At 36.6% G+C, this 22517-nt stretch overlaps 2 protein-coding genes across 3 annotated transcripts in view; one reads left to right on the forward strand and one right to left on the reverse strand.

Moving 5' to 3' along the window:
- Nucleotides 1-3902, reverse strand: part of dnajc9 (DnaJ (Hsp40) homolog, subfamily C, member 9) — an 18282-nt gene extending 14380 nt beyond the window's left edge. The window contains exons 1-2 of one of the 2 annotated variants that reach the window (XM_056469267.1): nucleotides 3812-3902; nucleotides 139-314 (exon numbers count right to left, since the gene is read on the reverse strand). In XM_056469267.1, coding sequence (XP_056325242.1) covers nucleotides 139-312 — 174 coding nt within the window. In that variant the 5' untranslated portion in view covers nucleotides 313-314; nucleotides 3812-3902. Of the gene's footprint in view, nucleotides 1-138; nucleotides 315-540; nucleotides 671-3811 lie in introns of those variants that run through there. The other variant, XM_056469266.1, reaches the window with a different exon arrangement.
- si:ch211-207i20.2 (uncharacterized protein LOC568537 homolog) lies at nucleotides 3576-16816 on the forward strand. The gene is made up of 5 exons (XM_056469265.1): nucleotides 3576-3914; nucleotides 5420-5588; nucleotides 5692-5750; nucleotides 10581-10680; nucleotides 12886-16816. The coding sequence occupies exons 1-5, from the start codon at nucleotides 3582-3584 to the stop codon at nucleotides 13902-13904; spliced, it is 1680 nt and encodes a 559-aa protein (XP_056325240.1). The 5' UTR covers nucleotides 3576-3581; the 3' UTR covers nucleotides 13905-16816.
- Nucleotides 16817-22517: the final 5701 nt, after the last annotated feature.

Below are 22517 nucleotides of genomic sequence, written 5' to 3' on the forward strand. Positions count from 1 at the left end.
GAAAAAAATATTATCGGAAATACTGTGAAAAATTCCTTGCTCGGTTAAACATCATTTGGGTTTTTTTTTACAGGAGGGCTAATAATTTTGACTTCAGCTATATGTATGATTACTTGGCATTAGATACACAACAGTTACCTGGAACTTTGTGGTGGCTGATTGGTCACCAGGAGCTCTGTCTGGATGAACCTGCAGAGACACTTTATAATATCCACGTCGGATCTCCGAGTCTGGAGCTTCTTTACAGACGCCCAGGACTTCATACAGATTGGAGGTCTTGAAAAGCTCCTCACATTGATCCAGCAAACCCATGACTGTGTGGAGAAAATAAAATCCAAGTCCTTCACTGATACTTTAACTAGGACAAATGCCTATCATGAAAGTCTTTTTAATATCATTTACACACTAATAACGTCCATTTATAAGTATGCTTAAATATTTACAACATGTTTTGTAGATAAATACAGCTGTACACATTTCATTACACAACGTTAACTCAAAACAGTTCAACGTAACACAATCGTGTATTTAAGAGCTTACCGGAGAGGATACAAAACCGTAGATAAGTAACTCGGGTCACAGACTTGTTAAAATGTGCCAGATAAAAGTAAAACAACCGGCTGCTTGCTACACACAGCTGCACTAGCTTCCTTTGGCTGTCAGGGCGCGCCAAAATTTTAGCGCGTTTTGTTTGCGTCACGTGACGTCATGACGTGGGTTGGCTTTATTTTCAATTTCTCACTGCTTTTTTGGTTTGATGCGGAATATCTTATATTTAAACTTACAAAATTACAAATGAGGTTTTCTTGTAAAGATATTTTTTGACATTCAATAATGTTAATAAAACTTTGGAGCAAAATTTGTTTATCAATTTAATAATATGGAAAATACCATGTACACAAACAAAAATGGTCCAATAATAAACTTAACATTTATTTGTTTAAAATTGATCTAAAGCATTATATCGAAACCCTAAAATACATTTTAAAAAATCAAAAAGCTATAAGGATGTATGCAATTTTGGAATCTTTTTCTTATGCAAATTTCTTGTCAATTTTATTTGTAATTCGCCTGTAATTTAACTTATTTTCTGCATTTTATTTTCTATCAATTTGTTCCTGTGAGGTGAAATTGTAAATACTGTATTCCTCATTTTTCGTATGCTATTAACCTTGTTATGCAATAATAAAATTAATTAATTAATTTAAAAAACTCCTCTCTTTTGCTGTATTCTTTATGGTATTATACCGTTTCTTGGAATTAATTGTAAAAAATTCTCACAATTACAGAGGGTTATTTCTTGTGTTAAAGCTTGGAAGTTGACAAAAAAAGTTTTGCTTAAATGACAAATATAAAGAAGTGTCTTACAAAATACTTCATAGAATTATCCTGCTAAACATGTTTTGGAAAGATTCAAGTTTAATAGATCATATATGTGTTTTTTTTTGGTCAATTTTTGTCATCGTATTTATTCAAGAATATTTTGAAAAGATTTGAAATTGTTTATTAACAAATAATGGAGTATAAGATAGAAACATGTTTATTTGATGTATAATGACAACTTGAGTTGTAAAGGACAACATACTTGAAATTATGTTATTAGGAAAATACTATGGAGGATGAAACCTGCAAAAACAATAAATAAATAAAATTAATTCATTTATTTTCTTTTCGGCTTAGTCCCTTTATTAATCCGAGGTCGCCACAGCGGAATGAACTGCCAACTTATCCAGCACACGTTTTATGCAGCGGATGCCCTTCCAGCTGCAACCCATCTCTGGGAAACATCCACACACACTCACTCACAATTTAGCCTACCCAATTCCCCTGTACCGCATGTGTTTGGACTGTGGGGGAAACCGGAGCACCCAGAGGAAACCCACGCGAACGCAGGGAGAACATGCAAACTCTAAACAGAAATGCCAACTGACCCAGCCGAGGCTCGAACCAGTTACCTTCTTGCTGTGAGGCGACAGCACTACCTACTACGCCAATGCATCACCCATAAATAAATATGTAAATATATAAATAAATGAATAAGTAAATCCATAAATTCATGCAAAAATAAAAGAATAAATAAATACATGTATATAAAAAAAATCCACAAATTCCTTAAAAAATAAATATTTAAATAACTAATAGTGCACTCAGGTAAATAATTAATAAATTACACGAATGTTGGGGAAATAAGAAAATGCTAAATTGAAAGTTTATTTTTCCCTCCTTTCAAACATTTAATCATTTCTTAAATGTAGTTCAGTATTTAATTTTCCTTAGGTCAACCTGCTAATGAGAATAAATGAATCAATATTTTAAAGGTGGGGGGTGGTGAGGGGTATAAACTTTTAGTTTAATTAGACCATTTTCTTTTTTCCCCAACATTCGTGTAATTTATTTAACTTTTTTTTTGACTAATTATTTCTTTTTTCAATTATGCAGGAATTTGTGGATTTATTTACGCTATATATATATATATATATATATATATATATTTTTTTTTTTTTTTTTTTTTTTTTTTTTTGCGCATTTATTTATTTGCAGGTTTTGTCCTCCATAAAATACCATTTACAAAACAAAAAGTGGGCTCAATGTAAACCAAACATTTCCCATTTTGTAAATGACTTCAAATTATATGTAAATCTTTTAGAACAATTACAAAACAAAAAAAAATTTAAAAGATATAATGCTCTGAAAACATTTTATTTCATGTAAATGTCTATTTTTTATTTTCTCTTTCAGAAAACTATTTTAATAAAAATACCTCTTGCTCTTGTGGGATTGAATTAATAATAATAATAATAATTATATATATATATATATATATATATATATATATATATATATATATATATATATATATAAACACTTCAAGTTTTTTCTTAAAAAGATACCTACAACTAATTATTATTATTATTATATTTGCTGAACATTTCCAATCAAATGCATAACAAATTCTCTCTGTGTATGCGTGGGTTTCCTCTGCGTGCTCTGGTTTCCCCCACAAGACATGTGGTATAGGTGCACATACATAGGGTAAGCTAAATTGTCCGCAGTGTATGTGTGTGAATGAGTAATATGGACGTTTCCCAGTGATGGGTTGCAGCTGGAAGGGTATTCGCTGCATAAAACATATGCTGGATAAGTTGGTGGTTCATTCCGCTGTCCGATCCCAGATTAATAAAGAGACTAAGCTGAAAATAAAATGAATGACTGAATGAATGCATAACAAATCTTCTAGGATATTCACATTTTAGCATAAAATATGTAAGTAAAATAACAAAAAGAACGAAAGAAGGAAAGAAAACAAGAAACATTTTGAGGGATGTAAACAATAACAGTGGTCCCAACGTATTTCCTGTTTTACATTTTTAATTTCTATAGCTTCCGAGAGTCCAGAAAGAGCCACATATTGATAAATACTGTTATGATATCGGTTTTAACATTAAGTTATGATTGAAGTACCTCTTGTTACAGATATGAAATATTTTGATAACAAGCAGGAAATGTTCATGGGCCAGAAACGGTCAACGGCGAACTTTTATTATGCATTTTAGAACCCGGATTGTAAATGTCAGCCGTTGATGTACTTCCGTTTACTACAACCTAAAGTTGTTTGTCATTCTTTGCTCACTTTGTCGACTCCACAATTCAGAATCTCGGGCAATGTTTGGTACTTAACCATACTCGCGACTTCCAGGAGTGTGATATTCGGTTTAGGCAGGATGTCTCGCTGCGTCGCGTTACAGACGCATCTGGCGTCCGTGATTGAGGCTTTAGTTCACGCCGCGATCGCTGAAATGTGCAAACTTACGGATGAGGAGTCTCTGACGGGTCTCACAAGCGATGCTTCAAAAGATCAGCGTAAAAGCACAGAGACCGAGGCGAGAAAGAAGATGGAAAAGGAGGAGAAAATGGTGAGTTTGCACAGGTGATGTTGTTTAGAGATCTGCGGCCTGCAACCTTAAACATGCGACGCGTTCACAGCCGTTTAAGCGCACCGGTGCACATACTATAAAGATCAGTGCGGGGTTTGCGCAGGTCTGTTTTTTTCACCGCATCAAACAGTCTGCTTTATTCAGGAGTCGCACTTGTTTTTGTCGCCTTCACACTTGTCGTATAAAAGCTTTAGTTATAGTGCTAATATTGTACTAAAATACCGCTAATGTTGTTTTGAAGACGTACTTGCTTGTGTTTTCATACCAAATATTCAAAGTACCACGGTAAACAATATAGGGAGCCTGTCACAAGTTGTCACTGAACGAATGTGCGAAAATAAAACTACCTTAGTTTATGAAACGTGTATATTTAATTTCAGTAAAGTGAAGATTTCGTGAAACTAAAAAATTCACATCTAAATTATGAATTATTCATTCATTCATTTTCTTTCGGCTTAGTCCCTTTATTAATTTGGCGTCGCCACAGCGGAATGAACAGCCAATTTATCCAGCATATGTTTTATTTAGCGGATGCCCTTCCAGCTGCAACCCATCACTGGGAAACATCCATACACACTCATTAACGCACATCCACTATGAAGAATTTCATTAATTCATTTTCTTTTCGGCTCAGTCCCTTTATTAATCCAGTCAAGGTTGGTGAAGGAAAAATCATTGTTTTGGGGTTACATTCAGTATGGTGGTGTGCGTGAATGAGTGTGTATCCATACACACTCACACAGTACGGGTGTGTGTAAGAGATCTGCAGAGTGGATGGCAACATCAGCAGCATGAGGGATCAAGACATTTGTGCTGCCCATTACAAACCACAGGAGAGGGCAAATTATTCAGTAGGTGCTCCAGGATTGGCCAGCCCAGTCACCAATTATGAACATTATTGAGCATGTCTGGGGTAAGGTGGAGGATGCATTGAAGATGAATCTAAATGTTCTTGATGAACTCTGGGAGTCCTGCAAGAACCCTTTTATTTGCCATTCCAGATGACTTTATTAATAAGTTATTTGAGTCATTGCAGAGATGTATGGATGCAGTCCTCCAAGCTCATGGGAGTCAAACACAATATTAATTCTTTTCCCACTGCACCATGACTTTATATTCTATACTGTACATTATTTCTGTTATGTGACAAGACTTTTGTGTAAGCAAAGTCAGACCTTGCTGTCCTAATTAAATAATTCAAAATCAAGGCATGATCATATTTTATTGTGGTAAAATAAGCGTAATCTAGAGGCCTTTGCCTTTCATATAAGCCACTTCTGATACCAAATGATCAACTAGAAGTCAAGTTATTATTTGTTGTTCATAAAACCTGGATAGGCGACAAGACTTTTTTCAGGTAGTGTTAATTTGCTCATTTGTCACAAACCATTGCTTTATGTGTATCATGATATGCACGTTTGCCATATTTTGATCATTTCAATATAATGGACAGTTTTAATAGCGAGTTATATTTGTTCTTTCAGAAACGGTTTGCATCGGTTATGGAAGTATTGGGCAATGAAGCTTTAGGCAAAATAATAAAGCTCGTGGATGAAACCAAATTACTGTTGAATCTGGAGTGCAAAACGTTTTCAGGCAAAAGGGCAAAGCGGCCAGGCTGCATCTTGAACATTCTGTCTGCTGGAGGACTGGGTAAGAAGTTTTAAACATGAAGTATTATTACACTTCTGTACAAGGAGGAATGTTTAATAGATATATAGTGCCTTTTTAAATGACTGTCATGTGTATTTGTCAGAAGAGGAACATTCTTATGATGGAAGTGCAAGAAGCCTGGAGATGAAAACCGAACGTGAGGTAAAACGAACTGCTTGTACATTAATGGTTTAGTTCAAATAACAATGAAAAGTCTTATTAATTACTATTAATTGAGAGCTTTGTTCATCTTCAAAACACAAATTAAGTTATTTTAGCTGAAATCGGAGAGCTCCATCATTCGTCCGTAGACAGCAACTATGCAGACTCATTCAAATATAAATAAAAACATCTTCAAAACAGACCTTCAGTGGTTCAGTCGGATATTATCAAGCTACGAGAATACATTTGTGCTACCATAAAGCAATAATAACTTAATTCAGCAGTGTCTTTTTGGATTTTGCATTTGTGTGTTTGGTTGCACCTCTTATGTATTGCCTTGTATGCGCCACAGTGTTTATAAACGTGCACCATATACTGACACTGAGGAGAAAAAAACTGTTGAGTAAATTCATTATTTTTGCTTTGTGTGTTCAAAAGTATTCTTGTTGCTTGATAATATTCTGATTGGTGATTTTAAGTTTTTTTTTACCTAAATTTGGTAAAATCTGAGAAGTTTTCAGGTGTTTGGAATGACATGAGTGTGAATAATACATAAAATAATAAAAAATTATTCTCTTTAAAAATATTCAACTTATTAAAGGTGCAGTATGTAAGTTTGACACCCAGTGATTGAACTAGGTATTGCATGCCAGCTTCATGCAAGTGCAGGTTGCCAGATTGACCACACCAACAGGAGTGTGCCTGATTATCCAGCCTGAAGCCCGATCTAAATCGTGTTGTAAATAAAAGCTACAGCACATGATAGAAGAAATATTCTCCACATTTTGTTCTAACCAACACCTAAAATTTATATTTTAAAAACGGCTTCTATTTCTCACAAGTGAACAACAGAAAACTGACAATAATTACCCCAGGTACACCTCATGTGCTTTATATTCAGTGTTAAATGCTAATAATGTGAGTTTGAATGCCATTTTACATGACATTTATTGCTATACTACTGAAAGCAGCAGCAGATAGTTTACCTCAGATCTTGAAAATAAAATAAACAGTTTGAAATTGAACTTTAGAACTGTAAATCAGTGCAAACCAACAAATCAGTGATTCTGTATGTTCATTTAATAATGTTAAAGAGGTTTAATATATATTAATTAGATTATAAACATTACCATTTCGTTGGAGTGCAGTGAGTGCACTATTCTTTGCTTCTGAATGGCTATATTTAAATTTCAATCGTGTTTTGTCTGGTGCAAACAGCCAAATTGCTTATCACGTATCTCATCCCGTAGCGTGTTGTTTTGACACGTGGTTACGATGTAACGTACTCACCTATACGTTTATAATAATTATATTATTTGCTAATTAATAACCACCTCATGTGGAACTGAATAATTTCGGAGGCTGTTACTGTCCACCAGAGGTCGCATGTCTGTTATGGACGCATGCTTTGAGAGCCTTCCTGACTGGATGAATGAAATATGCTGCTTTCCACCTAGGTAACCCGGGGTGCTGAAATATAATTGGCCAAACTGGCATTGGGGGAATTAAAGGGACCAAAACAAAGGCCGACTTTCCTGACTTTTGCATTGTTTTTCAGATAAACAAGTATGTTCACTTAGCATGTTTCTTAAAGAACACCTATCGTGAAAAATGTACTTTACTAGCTGTTTGGTCAGAAATGTGTGTTAGTATATAAACTGTCGTATTGGGGTGATATAAACACACCCAGTCCTTTTTTTTTTTAAATTTAACATAAAAACGGTGGACCAATTGGAGCGGTTTTCAGATCGACCGCAACTTTACGTAGGAGTGCGGTCCCCCCGCCCACCAATATTGATTGACAGCTGCGTATTAACATGTCCCGGTAGTCACGTGTATAATCATATCAACAAGAGAGGACGAGCGCAAAGCAACCGGGAATAAAAGGTCTGTTCAGTTCGCTATGATCATCAATCATCATCAAATGTGATCAAGAGTGAGTTTTACAAGTTTTAAAACAGTTTTAAAACAGAGCATGTGTGTAATGAATTATAGCGATTCACTTCAGATTCACTTAATCAGCACAGCCGCGTGTCAGAACAATTATAAAAGAAGATGCTTCAGCAGGTTAAATCAAGTTTATTTTGTAAACTAATATAACATATCCATACAGCAGTGGAGATTAACCTGTATCCTGTCACATATGTGTGCATAACGCTCTCTTTCTCTCTCTCTCTCTCTCTCTCTCTCTCTCTCTCTCTCTCTGTGTCTGTCTGCGCTATGTGTGTGTGTGTCTGCGTTAGGGGTGTGTGTGTGTCTGCGCTATATGTGTGTGTGTGTGTGTGTGTGTCTGCGCTATGTGTGTATGTGTGTCTGCACTATGTGTGTGTGTATGTATGTGTCTGCACTATGTGTGTGTGTCCTCGCTGTGTGTGTGCGTGAACTTTCTAATGACATTGTGTGTGACTCGTTGCAACTCCACAAAAAATGCATCAAATACTGATTGTTAAAGTTATTACTGTAGTATTTCTCACACACGTTACGTGAGATCTGCTTCCTGAGGCAGCTGAGGGCGGCAATTGTTGACAGGCACGTGGGAACTGTGGGCGGGGAGGACTAGCCTTAAGTGCCCAGTACAAAAAAGCAGCAACAACTTTTTCCCAGCTATAATATAGACACTTCAAACAGCTATAATAAATAATCTGATGGGTGTTTTGAGCTGAAACTTTACAGACACATTCTGGGGACACAAAAGACATATTAAACATGAAAAAAGGGGTAACCTATGTGCCCTTTAAATATCTGCAAAGATATTATGGTATTTTTATCCTTTAGAAGAGTCAAAACTTGCATACAGCATCTTTAATAATGAGGTTTAAATGTCAAAATTGGAGCATGTGTGAAAGCCAGAATATTTATTTCAGCTCAAATCTGCTGTTGACAGAAAAATGTTCATGTTAATTCTTTATATTTAATATTAGGCAATTATTTTGTTGCCGTATTACCACGTTATTATCTGATGGCAGATAGACTGCTACTTTCATTTTTCAAGCCATTTTATGCATGTACAGTTTTCATTTTCAGTTTTGTAAACACAGCATTTTATTTATTTACTTTTATTTTTTGAATTACAAAATAAAAAAAGCCTGACAGTTGCAAAGCACTAAATAGTTTACCATAATTATGGTGTGTATTAGGCCCATTTACACTTGTACAATTTAGTTTTAAAATGGTGTTTTAGAATGAAAGCGATCCGCGTCCACATCAGCATTTCACCCAGCCTCTCTGAACATCTCTTTTTCGACACCACACAACTGAAAACGCACATCACGTGACCACACACACACACACACACTCTGGCATGCGCTGCAGCATATCTACCCAGACAAGAGCTGTGCTCGTCGGACTGTTCATCAAGGATCTACCGCTGGATCTAATCTCACTATATTTGTTAAACGTGATATGTAATTCATCTTGTTGTCTATATCTAACGACATATTCCCCGACTTTGGTCTTTTGAATCTACTTGTTCTCAGGTAACATGTTTTGGCTGAGCACAAAGATAAGTTAATAATTAATGTAAATTGACTGATTGTTTGCCTAAATTTCTTATGTTGTATAAACAGTTTGTATGTTATACTGTTATAATGGCCATTATTGATTATTAAAACTGATATTCAGCAAAAGAGAGGGTATGTTTCATATTTTCAATGAAAATGAAAGAAGGCAGTAATTTTATAGGCTCCATTTTGTTATAAATATGCATACACTGAAGATGACGCTCATATAAATATGTAGCTACACGACGCCTCAACATTTCTGCTGTCTGTTAAGTTGCTAATATCAAAATGAAAATAGGCAGTTCCTTAAATCATGTTTTCATTTTATTGTTAAAGTGAAACAACGTAGCCAGGATTATGTGAATGAGGTTATAAAGTACACTGTTCCCTTTGAAGATTTAACCGATGTGTCCTTGGGAGTTTGTATTCCTTATTAAACTTGCGAAGTCTGAACTTAAGGAGAGGGTGCAGGACTGAACTTTGAGTAGGCTACTTAATATTGAGGAAATGCCCGAATCAGATAGGCAAAGGTCTGCAGCCCCGCCTCCATTTTCAGATGTCTCCGTTTTCCCCCCCCATCCACACTGACACGGAGCAGCAGCGTTTTAAAATGAAAACGGCCTCTTCAACATTTTCAAAATGCTCCGTTTTTGGCTCTCGAAAACTCCAGTGTAATGTGGACGGAAGGCGTATTGGTGTAAACGGGGCCTATGTGAGTCCTAATGCCCCAGTAAAGTGAAGTGGACACTATCCGCTTAAGTCGTTTCCGGGTCCAAGCCGCTACTCATTTGAATTTAGAAAATACTCTTTGAATTGAGAAAATACTCATTTATGACCACTTTTTTTGTCATCTCACTTGTTAAAGTGAATTTGATATAAAATCAAGGTGTACACAACAGTTTCTGGACTTCATCTGCATCATAAACACTAATATTTTAACAAATTATAAAAAATGTATTACTTTCTGGCGATCTGATATTAGGCATAGTTGTATATTGCGATCTTGATTTTCGAAAGTATTGCATCACTTTGTAAACGTTTATTACCATTTAATGAGGTTTCCCATACAGTTTGATAGAGCGCTTGGACCCGGAATCTGCTTCGCTTAACAAACAGATACTGTCAGTGATCACAGTCTCAACAAAGAGAGTTTTATCATGTACAAATCTTTGTGCTTTCTGTTATTACTTGTAATGTAGACAACACAAAATGAAGTCTGAAAGTGTTACAATATTGTTTATAAGCTATTCAGTAGTGCATTTAGATTTTAAAAGTCACAGAATTGCTAAAATATTTTCTGCTTCGTTACATAACTACTTTATGCCTGCAGTCTGTTTCAGTCACAGAGGACTGTCCAGAATCCCCAGTGATATTGGCAGTGACGATCAGAGATGAATTTGGAAAAGTTGATTTGAAGTCCATCACTGCTGGTATGCTAATAGTCTTTAGGCTTTTCAACCCTTTTTTAGTTTTACTAACACTTGAGCTGTTATTTGTAGATACTTTTTTATTCAATAGGTTTATGTAAAGACTTAAAACTGTGGCATGTGCATTGTTAGATTAACTGATGGGAAAAGAAGATTTGTCATAGCATTTATTGTTTTGTTTTTTGTTGTTAATTTGATTACTTATATTTTCCTTCTCTTCTGTAAGTTGCTTAGGATAAAAAGAGTGTCTGCTAAATACATGTAAAATATTATTAATTTTTTTTTTCTGAGATAAAAGCTGAATGCTTATTCAGTCTTTAGTGTCGCCTATAGAAGTCATTTAATATGTTTATTTGGTGCATATGAAAGCTTTCTTTAAAGAATATTCGCCCAGCAATGAATGTTTATTTCACCATTTACTCCTACTCAAGTGGTGATGTGCTTTTATAATTTTCTTTCTTCTGTTGAAAGCTAAAGAAGATGTTCTGAAAAATTGTCTGCTGCTTTCCAACATTCTTAAAAATATCTTCCTTTGTGTTTAACTGAAGAAAGAAACACAAAGTGAAGAGAGTGAATAAGGACAGAATTGTCTGCTAATATTTTTGTAGAAAACATGATAAACTAGCATTCAGATGTTTGTAATGAGTGTATGACTTAAACTTCACCAAGGGTGCATACAATTATTTAAAAGTGACAGTAAAACTCTTTATGATGTTATAATAAATGATTTCAAACTAGTTTATGGAACCTACAAATGATCAACTTAGCCATTTTCTGATCTCTCCAGAGATGTTCAATAGGATTTAGGTCTGGGCTCTGGCTGGGCCACTCAAGGACATTCACTGAGTTGTTGTGAAGCCACTCCATTGATATTTTGGTGATGTGCTTTGGGTCATTGTCCTGCTGGAAGATGAACCGTCGCCCCAGTCAAGGTCAAGAACACTCTGAAGCAAGTTTTCATTCAGGATGTCTCTGTACATTGCAGCATTCATCTTCCCCCTATCCTGACTAGTCTTCCCGTTGCTGCTGCTAAAAAACATCCCCACTGTATGATGCTGCCACCACCATGCTTCACTGTAGGGATGATATTAGCCTGGCAATGAGCGGTTGGGGTTAGCTCCAAACATAACACCTGGCATTCACTCCAAAGAGTTTAATTTTAGTCTCATTAGACCAGAGATTTTGGTTACTTATGGTCTGAGAGTCCTTCAGCCTGATTGGTGGATTGCTGCACAGACGGTTGTCCTTCTGTAACGTTCTCCTCTAACCACAGAAGAACGCTGGAGCTCAGACAGAGTGAGAGTTATTGATCACCTCTCTGACTAAGGCCCTTCTCCCCAGATCACTCAGCTTAGTTGGCCGGCCAGCTCTAGGAAGAGTCTTGGTGGTTCCAAACATCTTCCACTTACGGATGATGGAGGCCACTGTGCTAATTGGAACTTTCAGAGCAGCAGAAATTTTTCTTTAACCTTCCCCAGCCATGTGCCTCAAGACAATCCTGTCTCGGACATCTACAGACAATTCCTTTGTCTTCGTGCTTGGTTTGAGCTTTGTCATGCACTCTCAACCCTGGGACCTTATATAGACAGGTGTATGCCTTTTCAAAACATGTCCAATCAACTGAATTTACCTCAGGTGAACTCCAATTAAGCTGCTGAAACATCTCAAGAATGATCAGTGGATACCGAATGTACCTGAGCTCAATTTAGAACTTCACGGCAAAGGCTGTGAATACTTTTGTACATGTGATTTTTCAGGGTTTTGATTTTTAATAAATTTGCAACAACTTCAAAAAATCTTTTTTCACCTTGTCATTATGGGCTATTGTGTGTAGAATTTTTTTAGGAAATAAATTAATTTAATGCATTTTGGAATAAAGCTGTAACATAAAAAATGTGAAAAAAGTGAAGCGCTATGAATACTTTCTGGATGCACTGTAGGTGCCCTTTAAATTAAAATAATAGTTCTCAATAGTACTATTTAACTATATTAACATTACATTTATTCATTTCCCAGATGCTTTTATCCAAAGTGGTGTAAAAACTGAAACTGTTCTTGACTGAATAAATCCAGCTTTGGTGAAGGCGTAATTTCTCCTAGATTTGTCTGGTAACTTAGTGTAAATAGTAAAGTGAAGTTTACACTTCCATAGGGAATTTTGTTGTGATAAACAATCAGGCAATGATTATTCACTTGTTTCTCTGACAGGTCACTTCAACAATATTTCAGAAGATGGAGTAGCATCTGTTTTGCCAGAAAACGGCAGTGAAGGCCCACAAGAAGCCGTTGCCTTATTTGGAAAGAGATCCTTTATTTGTTGCGACTGTGGAAAGAGTTTCTCTTCCCATAGCAACCTCAAATCTCACCAGCGCATTCACACGGGAGAAAAGCCCTTCGGCTGCGGCCTCTGCGGCAAGGCTTTCGCTCACAAACAAAGTCTGTCCGACCACCAGCGAGTCCACTCAGGAGAAAAGCCATTTGTTTGTAAAGTCTGCGACAAATCCTTCGGGAAAGCGGCGCATCTGAAAACCCACGAAATCATCCACACCGGCGAAAAACCTTTTGCCTGCAAAGTCTGCGGAAAGAGATTCAACATCGCTCAAAATCTGTCCAGACACCAACTCACACACACCGGCGAAAAGGAGTTCAAATGTTCAGTGTGTCAGAAAAGCTTCACACGGGCCGTAACGCTCAAAACTCATCAGCTCATTCACACAGGCCAGAAACCGTACTCCTGCGTGTCTTGCGGGAAGGCTTTCCGTCACGCGGTTAACCTGAGAAACCACGAGCGCATCCACACAGGCCAGCGACCGTTCAGTTGTGACTTGTGCGGCAAGACTTTCCGCCAGGCTGTCAATCTCAAAATCCACAAACGAATTCACACGGGGGAAAAGCCTTTCAGCTGTAAGGAGTGCGGGAAGAGCTTCAGTCAGCAGAGCAGTCTCATTACACACAGCCGCACTCACTCCGGAGAAAAACCCTTTGGCTGCAATTACTGTGATAAGTGGTTTAACAATTCAAACAGCCTCAAGCTGCACCAAAGAGTGCACACCGGTGAGAAACCCTACTATTGTGAGCAATGCGACAAGTATTTCAGTCAGGGAAGTCACCTGCGTACTCACAAACGCCACATTCATGGAGGAGGGAAGCAGTACATATGTGATAAATGTGGGAAGAGGTATGCGGATCCTCGAAATCTTAAACTGCATAAATGCTTTTATGCGTAGTCGTGGTGTTGAAAATGTTCAACACTGTAGTGTAATTCTGAGCCCATTTCTTTCTATGATATAAACAGTATGGTGTCTGAAAGAGAGACATGCAGAAATTAAATTAACTTTTTTTATTTTAAACAAGCTCATTTTTCTACTCCTTTGAAGTTAAACAGTTGATTTTACCAGTTTTGCATCCGTTTGGTCTGGTGGGAGCACTTTCAGCTTAGCTTAGCATAAGTCAATGAATCTGATTAGACCATTAGCATCTCGCTCAACTTTCTAAAAACACTTAATTTTTCTATTTAAAGCTTTAGCTGTGGTTCTATCATGTACTAAGACCGACAGAAAATAAAGAGTTGCGATTGTTCTTGGCTGATATGGCGAGGAACAATATTTTCATTCTGGTGTAATAATCATACTTTGCTGCTGTAGTATGGCTGAAGCAGGTGCATTGATATTACACACTCAATCATTTTTGGGAATTGGCTCATTTTACAACTCCCCTATAGTTAAACCGTCAAGCTTTTCCATTTCTACATCCATTTAGTTGATATCCGGGTCTGGCAGGAGCACTTTTAGCTAGCTTAGAATAAACCATTATATCGGATTAGACCAGGGGTGGGCAAACTTGGTCCTGGAGGGCCGGTGTCCTGCATAGTTTAGCTTCAACTCTAATCAAACACACCTGAACATGCTAATCAGTGTCAACTCCCCTATAGTTAAACCGTCAAGCTTTTCCATTTCTACATCCATTTAGTTGATATCCGGGTCTGGCAGGAGCACTTTTAGCTTAGCATAAACTATTAAATCGGATTAGACCATTAGCATCTCACTCAACTTTCTAAAAAAACGCTTAATTTTTCTATTTAAAGCTTTAGCTGTGGTTCCATCATGTACTAAGACCAACAGAAAATAAAAGATGTGATTTTCTTGGCTGATATTGCGAGGAACTATATTTTCATTCTGGCGTAATAATCATACCTTGCTGCTGTAGTAAGGCTGAAGCAGGAGCATTGATATTACACACTCAACCATTTTTGGGAATAGGCTCATTTTACAACTCCCCTATAGTTAAACAGTCAAGCTTTTCCATTTCTACATCCATTTAGTTGATATCCGGGTCTGGCAGGAGCACTTTCAGCTAGCTTAGAATAAACCATTATATCGGATTAGACCAGGGGTGGGCAAACTCGGTCCTGGAGGGCCGGTGTCCTGTATAGTTCAGCTTCAACTCTAATCAAACACACCTGAACATGCTAATCAGTGTCTCCAAGATCACTAATTATCTATAAGCAGGTGTGTTTGATCAGAGCTGGAGCTAAACTGTGCAGGACACCGGCCCTCCAGGACTGAGTTTGCCCATCCCTGGATTAGACCATTAGCATCTCACTCAAAAAAAAAAAGTTATAATTTTCCTATTTGAACCTCGCCTCTGTAGCTGCATAACTAATGTTATTTAGTTCCTTTCCTAGTATGCCAGAATGAGAGTATAGTTCTCAGCAAAAATTTTGTGTTTAATAGACATCTAAACGTAGACAGCTTGGCTAAAATGAGGCTGAACTTGGGCTATCAGTAAAAATTTAATAACCCAAAACTAGACTAGTCGTCAAATAGACAGATTAGACAGACTTTATATGTGTAATCATTCATTTGTTTATTTGATAACTAGTCTAATTTTGGCCTATTTTTAGACATCTATTAGATTTTCACAGACAGGCCAAATTTAGCCTTGTTTTAGCCTAGATGACTATGTTTAGACGTCTATTAGACATCTTTAAAAAAAAAATGCTTGCTTGGTATTCTCCAGCTAGGTAACAGTGCTGCGTAATGTGCTGCCTTTGTACAGCCATGACATGAGCCTTTATTAAGACATTCAAATGAGAGCCATATCAGCCTAGAAAGTAGCAAGTGTTCATTTTCCGTCTGTCTTTGTACATGATGCAACTACAGAGGAGACGAGGTTCAAATAGGAAAATTATAACTTTTTTGGTTTTTTTGTGTTTTTCTGGAGATGCTAATGGTCTAATCCGATTTAATGTTTTATGCTAAGCTAAGCTAAAAGTGCTCCTGCCAGACCCGGAGATCAACTAAATGGATGTAAAAACGGAAAAGCTCAACTGTTTAACGATAAGGGAGCTGTAAAATGAGCCTATTCCCAAAAATGGTTGATTGTTTCTTTAAGAAACTGTGTCCAACTGGAAAAACACTAATAAATTTGGAAACATCTTCAGTTTGACAGCAAATATGCACGGCAATCCTCAGAACGCATGCTAATAAAGAAATGTGCAGACTACAACGGAGACCCAAACACGTGTGTTGTCAAACTGATGATGTTAGTGTTTTTCTGTATATATGTGTTTTCCTAAGCTGCATCTCTCTGTCAATGTAATTAATAAATGTAGAATATTTATGACTATTGATGCAGTCACTTATCAATTTTATTGCGATTATTTTTGTCAATGCCGTGGACTGTCAAGTGGCCTCAAATCTATTTTTTCATAGCTTAAAATTAGGTATTTTTCATAAAACTATTTTTGAATTACATTTTAGGATTTGCTGTAACTTTTTTTGTTAGTGTTAGTACATCTTGAATTCAGATGTTGCACCTTTACTTGTGGATCCCAAGTGAAAAGGCTTTTATGCCATATTTTTTATGTTTGAGTGGGAACATAGTAAAAAAATCTCCACCAGTTGGGTTTGATATCTATAAGTCATCTTTAAATTATTAATTTTATTTGGTGTTATTTGCAGCTACAGAAAGACTGAAATATTTTAAAAGATAAAACGAGATCCATATTGTCAAATACAGTATTCACACTATCTAATATTTGATTTTTCTGTTGATTTTTGCCACCGCATTTATCATGAAAATGTTTCCCAGTACAGTGAATCGTGTGTTTTCAATAAAATGAAAATCACTTGTTCTTTTGTCCATCTTCCCTGTGTGTATGATTGCTACACTCAGCATGAGAAATATTCATCTACTAAATATTTATGCATCTACTAAATATGTATGGGACAGAGTTGTGGGTACATTTCACGTTTTCATTATGCTGGAATGCATTACAACAAATTCGTAATTTACATTCCTGTATAGTTTACATTACATTACACTTATTAGCATATTTCTTAATGTAAAACAATGCAAAATGCAAAAAAAAAAAAAAAAAAAAAAAAAACACCACATGGTATATCTAAAACAAATTTTTTTTAAATAATATTGATTTTAAAAAGTGAATGAAAACGTTGACATCACAATAACAGAGTTGTCATTTTCCACCATTTTGTGCTTTAGTGCAAGATGCTAAGTTCAAACTAGATACCACATGGCATATTTAAAACAGATTTAAATTTTTTAGCATGTTGTTTTTAAAAAGTGAATAAGAAAGGTATTGACCACAATAACAGTTGACATTTTCCACCATTTTGTGTTTAGCTTAAGAGGCTAACCTCAGACTAGATACCACATGGCATATCTAAATAGAATTTCGTTTTTATCATGTTGTTTTTTAAAAGTGAATTCAATTCAATTCAATTCACCTTTATTTGTATAGCGCTTATACAATGTAGATTGTGTCAAAGCAGCTTCACATAAAAGGTCACAGTAAATAGGAACAGTGTAATTCAGTTTGTAGTGTTTAAGTTCAGTTCAGTTTAGCTCAGTTCAGTGTGGTTTAATAATCACTACTGAGAGTCCAAACACTGAAGAGCAAATCCAACGATGCGCACCTCTACAGATCCCGAACCATGCAAGCCAGTGGCGACAGCGGAGAGGGAAAAAAAACTTCACTAAAGGCGGAAGTGAAGAAAAAAAACCTTGAGAGAAACCAGGCTCAGTTGGGCATGACCATTTTAATTTCTCCGCTGGCCAAACGTCTTGTGCAGAGCTGCAGTCTCAGTGGCGGAGGCTGGAAGCTGGCCTCAGCGAAGACTCGTCTGTCTCTGGAGCGTCACAGGAAACAGTCTCATGTTCTCCACTCTTCCATGACCATCGCAGTAGTTGCTCAGGATTCGGCCAGGTCCAGGATATGGAAACCTTGGGATCATCTCGTCGTTGGTCTTGGATCGAATCAGTGACTCTGCATAGTCTGAGGGCCTCGGGAAGAGTATACCCAGGTGGAAATGGAGAATAAAGAAAATAATTAGCGTAGCTGATGTTCACAGTGTATATCAGCAAGATGCATAACCTGTGTGGAAGCCCCCTAAGTGGTGCACTAAGTGTATGCTTTACTGAACAGATAGGTCTTTAATCTAGTTTTGAATTGGGAGAGTGTGTCTGAGCCTCGGACGTTATCAGGAAGGCTATTCCAGAGTTTAGGAGCTATAAATGAGAAGGCTCGACCTCCTTTACTCGTCTTTGCTATTCTAGGTACTACCAGAAGCCCTGAGTTTTGAGACCTTAAAGAGCGAGTTGGATTGTAGCGAGACAGAAGATTGGTTAGATAAACAGGAGCTAGATTATTTAAAGCTTTATATGTAAGAAGCAATATTTTAAAATCAATACGAAACTTAACAGGCAGCCAGTGTAAGGAGGATAAAATTGGGGTGATGTGATCAAATTTTCTAGACCTGGTTAGAACTCTGGCAGCTGCATTTTGTACTAATTGAAGTTTGTTAATAGAGGATGCTGGGCAGCCAGCAAACAGTGCATTACAGTAGTCCAGCCTAGAAGTCATAAAAGCATGGACTAGCTTTTCTGCATCTGAGATGGATAGCACACTTCGTAACTTAGCGATATTTCTCAGATGAAAGAAAGCAGTTTTTGTGACATGGGATATATGATTTTTAAAAGTTAAATTGCTGTCTAATATGACACCCAGATCTTTTATAGTAGAGCTAACGCTAACTTTGTATCCCTCTAATTGTAGGTCGAGTTGTGAGATCTGCTGTGTACAGGATTTAGGCCCAATAAGTAATAATTCTGTTTTGTCTGAGTTTAAGAGAAGATAATTGTTGGTCATCCAGTCTTTAACATCTTTAATACACTCAGTTAGCTTGGACAGATTAGACGTCTCGTCAGGTTTAGTTGAAATATATAATTGAGTATCATCTGCATAGCAGTGAAAGCTGATCCCATGTCTTCTAATAATGTCTCCCAGGGGTAGCATGTATATTGTAAACAGTAAAGGGCCTAAAACTGATCCTTGAGGCACCCCGTATTTTACTGGGCTGATTTGTGAAGGCTGTCCATTAATATTTACAAACTGGTAACGGTCAGATAAGTATGACTTAAACCATTGTAGGGCATGTCCCTGGACACCTGTAGACTTTAAGCGATTAATAAGGATACCATGGTCAATGGTGTCAAATGCCGCACTAAGATCGAGTAGAACTAATAGCGAGATGCACCCTTGGTCAGCAGCTAAGAGTAAATCGTTGGTTATTTTCACTAATGCAGTTTCTGTACTGTGATGAGCTCTGAAACCTGACTGAAACACTTCAAAAACATTGTTGGTCTGCAGAAAGGAGCATAATTGAGCAGAAACAACTTTTTCTAGTATTTTAGATATAAATGGAAGGTTTGAAATAGGCCTATAATTAGCTAAGTTGCTGGGGTCCAGTTGTGGTTTCTTAATAATAGGTTTAATAACAGCTAACTTGTAAGGATTTGGAACATGGCCTAGAGATAAAGAAGAGTTGATAATGTTAAGAAGAGGTTCTCCTATAACAGGTAGCAATTCTTTCAGTAACTTTGTCGGAATTGGGTCCAATATACACGTAGCTGATTTAGAGCTATTTATAATTTTGTCTAGCTCTTCCTGTTCTATGATTTTAAAGCACTGTAGGTTATTTAGATTCAGAGGCGTGTTTACTGGATCTGAAGTATAAGGCGGTGCAGAAAGTTTAATATCTCCTATTTTCTGTCTAAAGCCTTCTATTTTATCACTGAAAAAATTCATGAAGTCATCACTACTAATTTGCGGTGGAACGTTTTGTTCCAAAGATGACCAATTATTTGTTAATTTAGCGATGGTGTTAAATAAGAATCTAGGATTGTTATGATTATTTTCTATCAGTTTGCGGAGGTGCTCAGCCCTGGCAGATTTTAAAGCCCTCCTATAGCTGGACATACTGTCTTTGTATGCAATTCTAAAGACTTCTAAATTAGTTTTTTTCCATTTACGTTCCAGGGCACGAGTTGCTGTTTTGAGAGCGCGGGTATGACTATTATACCACGGTGTAGTTTTATTCTCTCTAGCCTTTTTTAGTTTGATGGGTGCCACAGTATTTAAAGTGCTAGTAAAGATGGCATCCATACTGCTGGTCACTACATCAAGGTCATTTGCGTTTGCGGGTGCATTTCGAAGTAGAGAAAGATCAGGTAAGTTATTTATAAATTCATCTTTAGTGGATGGAACAATAGTTCTACTAGGGCGATATATCGGAGCGGATCTGCTAATTTCAGGTAAACACAGCTTATATAGTAAGAGGTAGTGGTCTGTAATATCATCACTTTGTGGTATAATGTCTACATCAATGACCTCAATTCCATAAGACAGAATTAGATCTAGTGTATGCTTTAGGCGATGAGTTGGACCAATAACATTTTGCTTTATTCCTAGTGAGACCAGCAAGTCCGTAAACGCGAGCCCTAATGTGTCGTTAGCGTCATCTATGTGGATGTTAAAGTCTCCTACAATTAGTATTTTATCAGTTTTAACTAGTAAGTCAGAGATAAAATCAGAAAACTCTTTTAGAAAATTGACATAGGGTCCTGGGGGTCTATATATGGTGATTAGAGCGAGAGATAACATAGGTTTTTGCATAGTGTTTGGAAGGACAACATTAAGCGCTAATACTTCAAAGGAGCTAAACATAAGTCCGTTTCTCTGATTAACATTAAGAATATCACTAAAGATTGACGCGACTCCACCACCACGACCAGTTTGACGAGCCTCATGCTTATATAAGAATCCTGGAGGAGTTGCCTCATTTAAACTAATATAGTCATTTTGTTTCAGCCAGGTTTCAGTGAGACAGAGTGCATTAAGATTGTTATCTGTTATTATTTCATTTATGATAAGTGTTTTAGGTGCTAGTGACCTGATGTTTAGGAGACCAAGCTTCATGAAATTTGTATTTTCACTTTTTAGTGTTTTTTCTGGTTTAATTCTTAATAGATTATTTCTGGAGCACACAGTACGTTTGTTTCTTGATCTAATAATACGAGGAACAGACACAGTCTCTATGGGGTTAGCTAGGTATGCATTACTGTTATTTATGTGGGACGAATAGGAGTCTGTATGGCTAAATTGTGAACTTTGTGAATTTTTACTTACTAGTCAGATAGAGCGAAGTATTCTGGTGATGTTGTCCGACAGGAGTTCAGCTCCAGCTCGACTGGGGTGCAGCCCCAGAGATTAATTGACATATTACAATAACAGAGTTGATAATAACAGAGTTGGCAATAACAGAGTTGACAATAATAGATTTAACTAACAGAGTTGACAATAAACTTTGGCAATAATAGAGTTGACTAACAGAGTTGATAATAACAGAGTTGGTAGCAACAGAGTTGACAATAACAGAGTGGACAATAACAGAGTTGATTAACAGTGTTGACAATAACAGAGTTAACACTAACAGAGTTGAAAATAACAGAGTTAACACTAACAGAGTTGACAATAATAGATTTAACTGACAGAGTTGACAATAAACTTTGGCAATAACAGAGTTGACTAACAGAGTTGACAATAACAGTGTTGACAATAACAGAGTTAATTAACAGAGTTGGAAATAACAGAGTTGACAATAACAGTTGACTAACAGAGTTAACTAACAGAGTTAACTAACAGAGTTGACAATAAACTAGTAATAACAGAGTTCAATAACAGTTGACTAACAGAGTTGACAATAACAGAGTTGACTAATAGAGTTGACAATAACAGAGTTGAGAATAACAGAGTTGACAATAACCTTTGGCACTAACAGAGTTGACAATAACAATTGACTAACAGAGTTGACCCTAACAGGGTTAACTAACAGAGTTAACTAACAGAGTTGACAATAACAGAATTGACTAACAGTGTAGTAGACAATAACATAGTTGACAATAACAGAGTTGACTGACCGAGTTGACAATAACAGAGTTGACATTATCAGAGTTGACATTTTCAGAGTTGACTTAACAGAGTTGACAATAACAGAGTTGGCAATAACAGAGTTGACAATAACAGATTTAACTTACAGAGTTGACAATAAACTTTGGCAATAACAGAGTTGACAATAACAGTGTTGACAATAACAGATTTGACTAACAGAGTTGACAATAACAGAGTTGACTAACAGAGTTGACAATAACAGAGTTAACTAACAGAGTTGGAAATAACAGAGTTGACAATAACAGTTGACTATCAGAGTTGACAATAACAGAGTTGACTAACAAAGTTGACAATAACAGTTGACTAACAGAGTTGACAATAACATAGTTGACTAACAGAGTTGACAAAAACCGAGTTGACTATTAGAGTTAACTAACAGAATTGACTAACATAGTTGACAATAACACAGTTGACAATCACAGAGTAGACATTTTCCACCATTTTATGCTTTAGCACAAAAAGCTAACCTCAAACTAGATACCACATTGCATATTTAAAATATAGTTTTTTTTATCATATTATTGTT

The sequence above is a fragment of the Danio aesculapii genome, chromosome 12, assembly GCF_903798145.1.
Source record: "Danio aesculapii chromosome 12, fDanAes4.1, whole genome shotgun sequence".
In the NCBI taxonomy this organism is placed as follows: domain Eukaryota; kingdom Metazoa; phylum Chordata; class Actinopteri; order Cypriniformes; family Danionidae; genus Danio; species Danio aesculapii.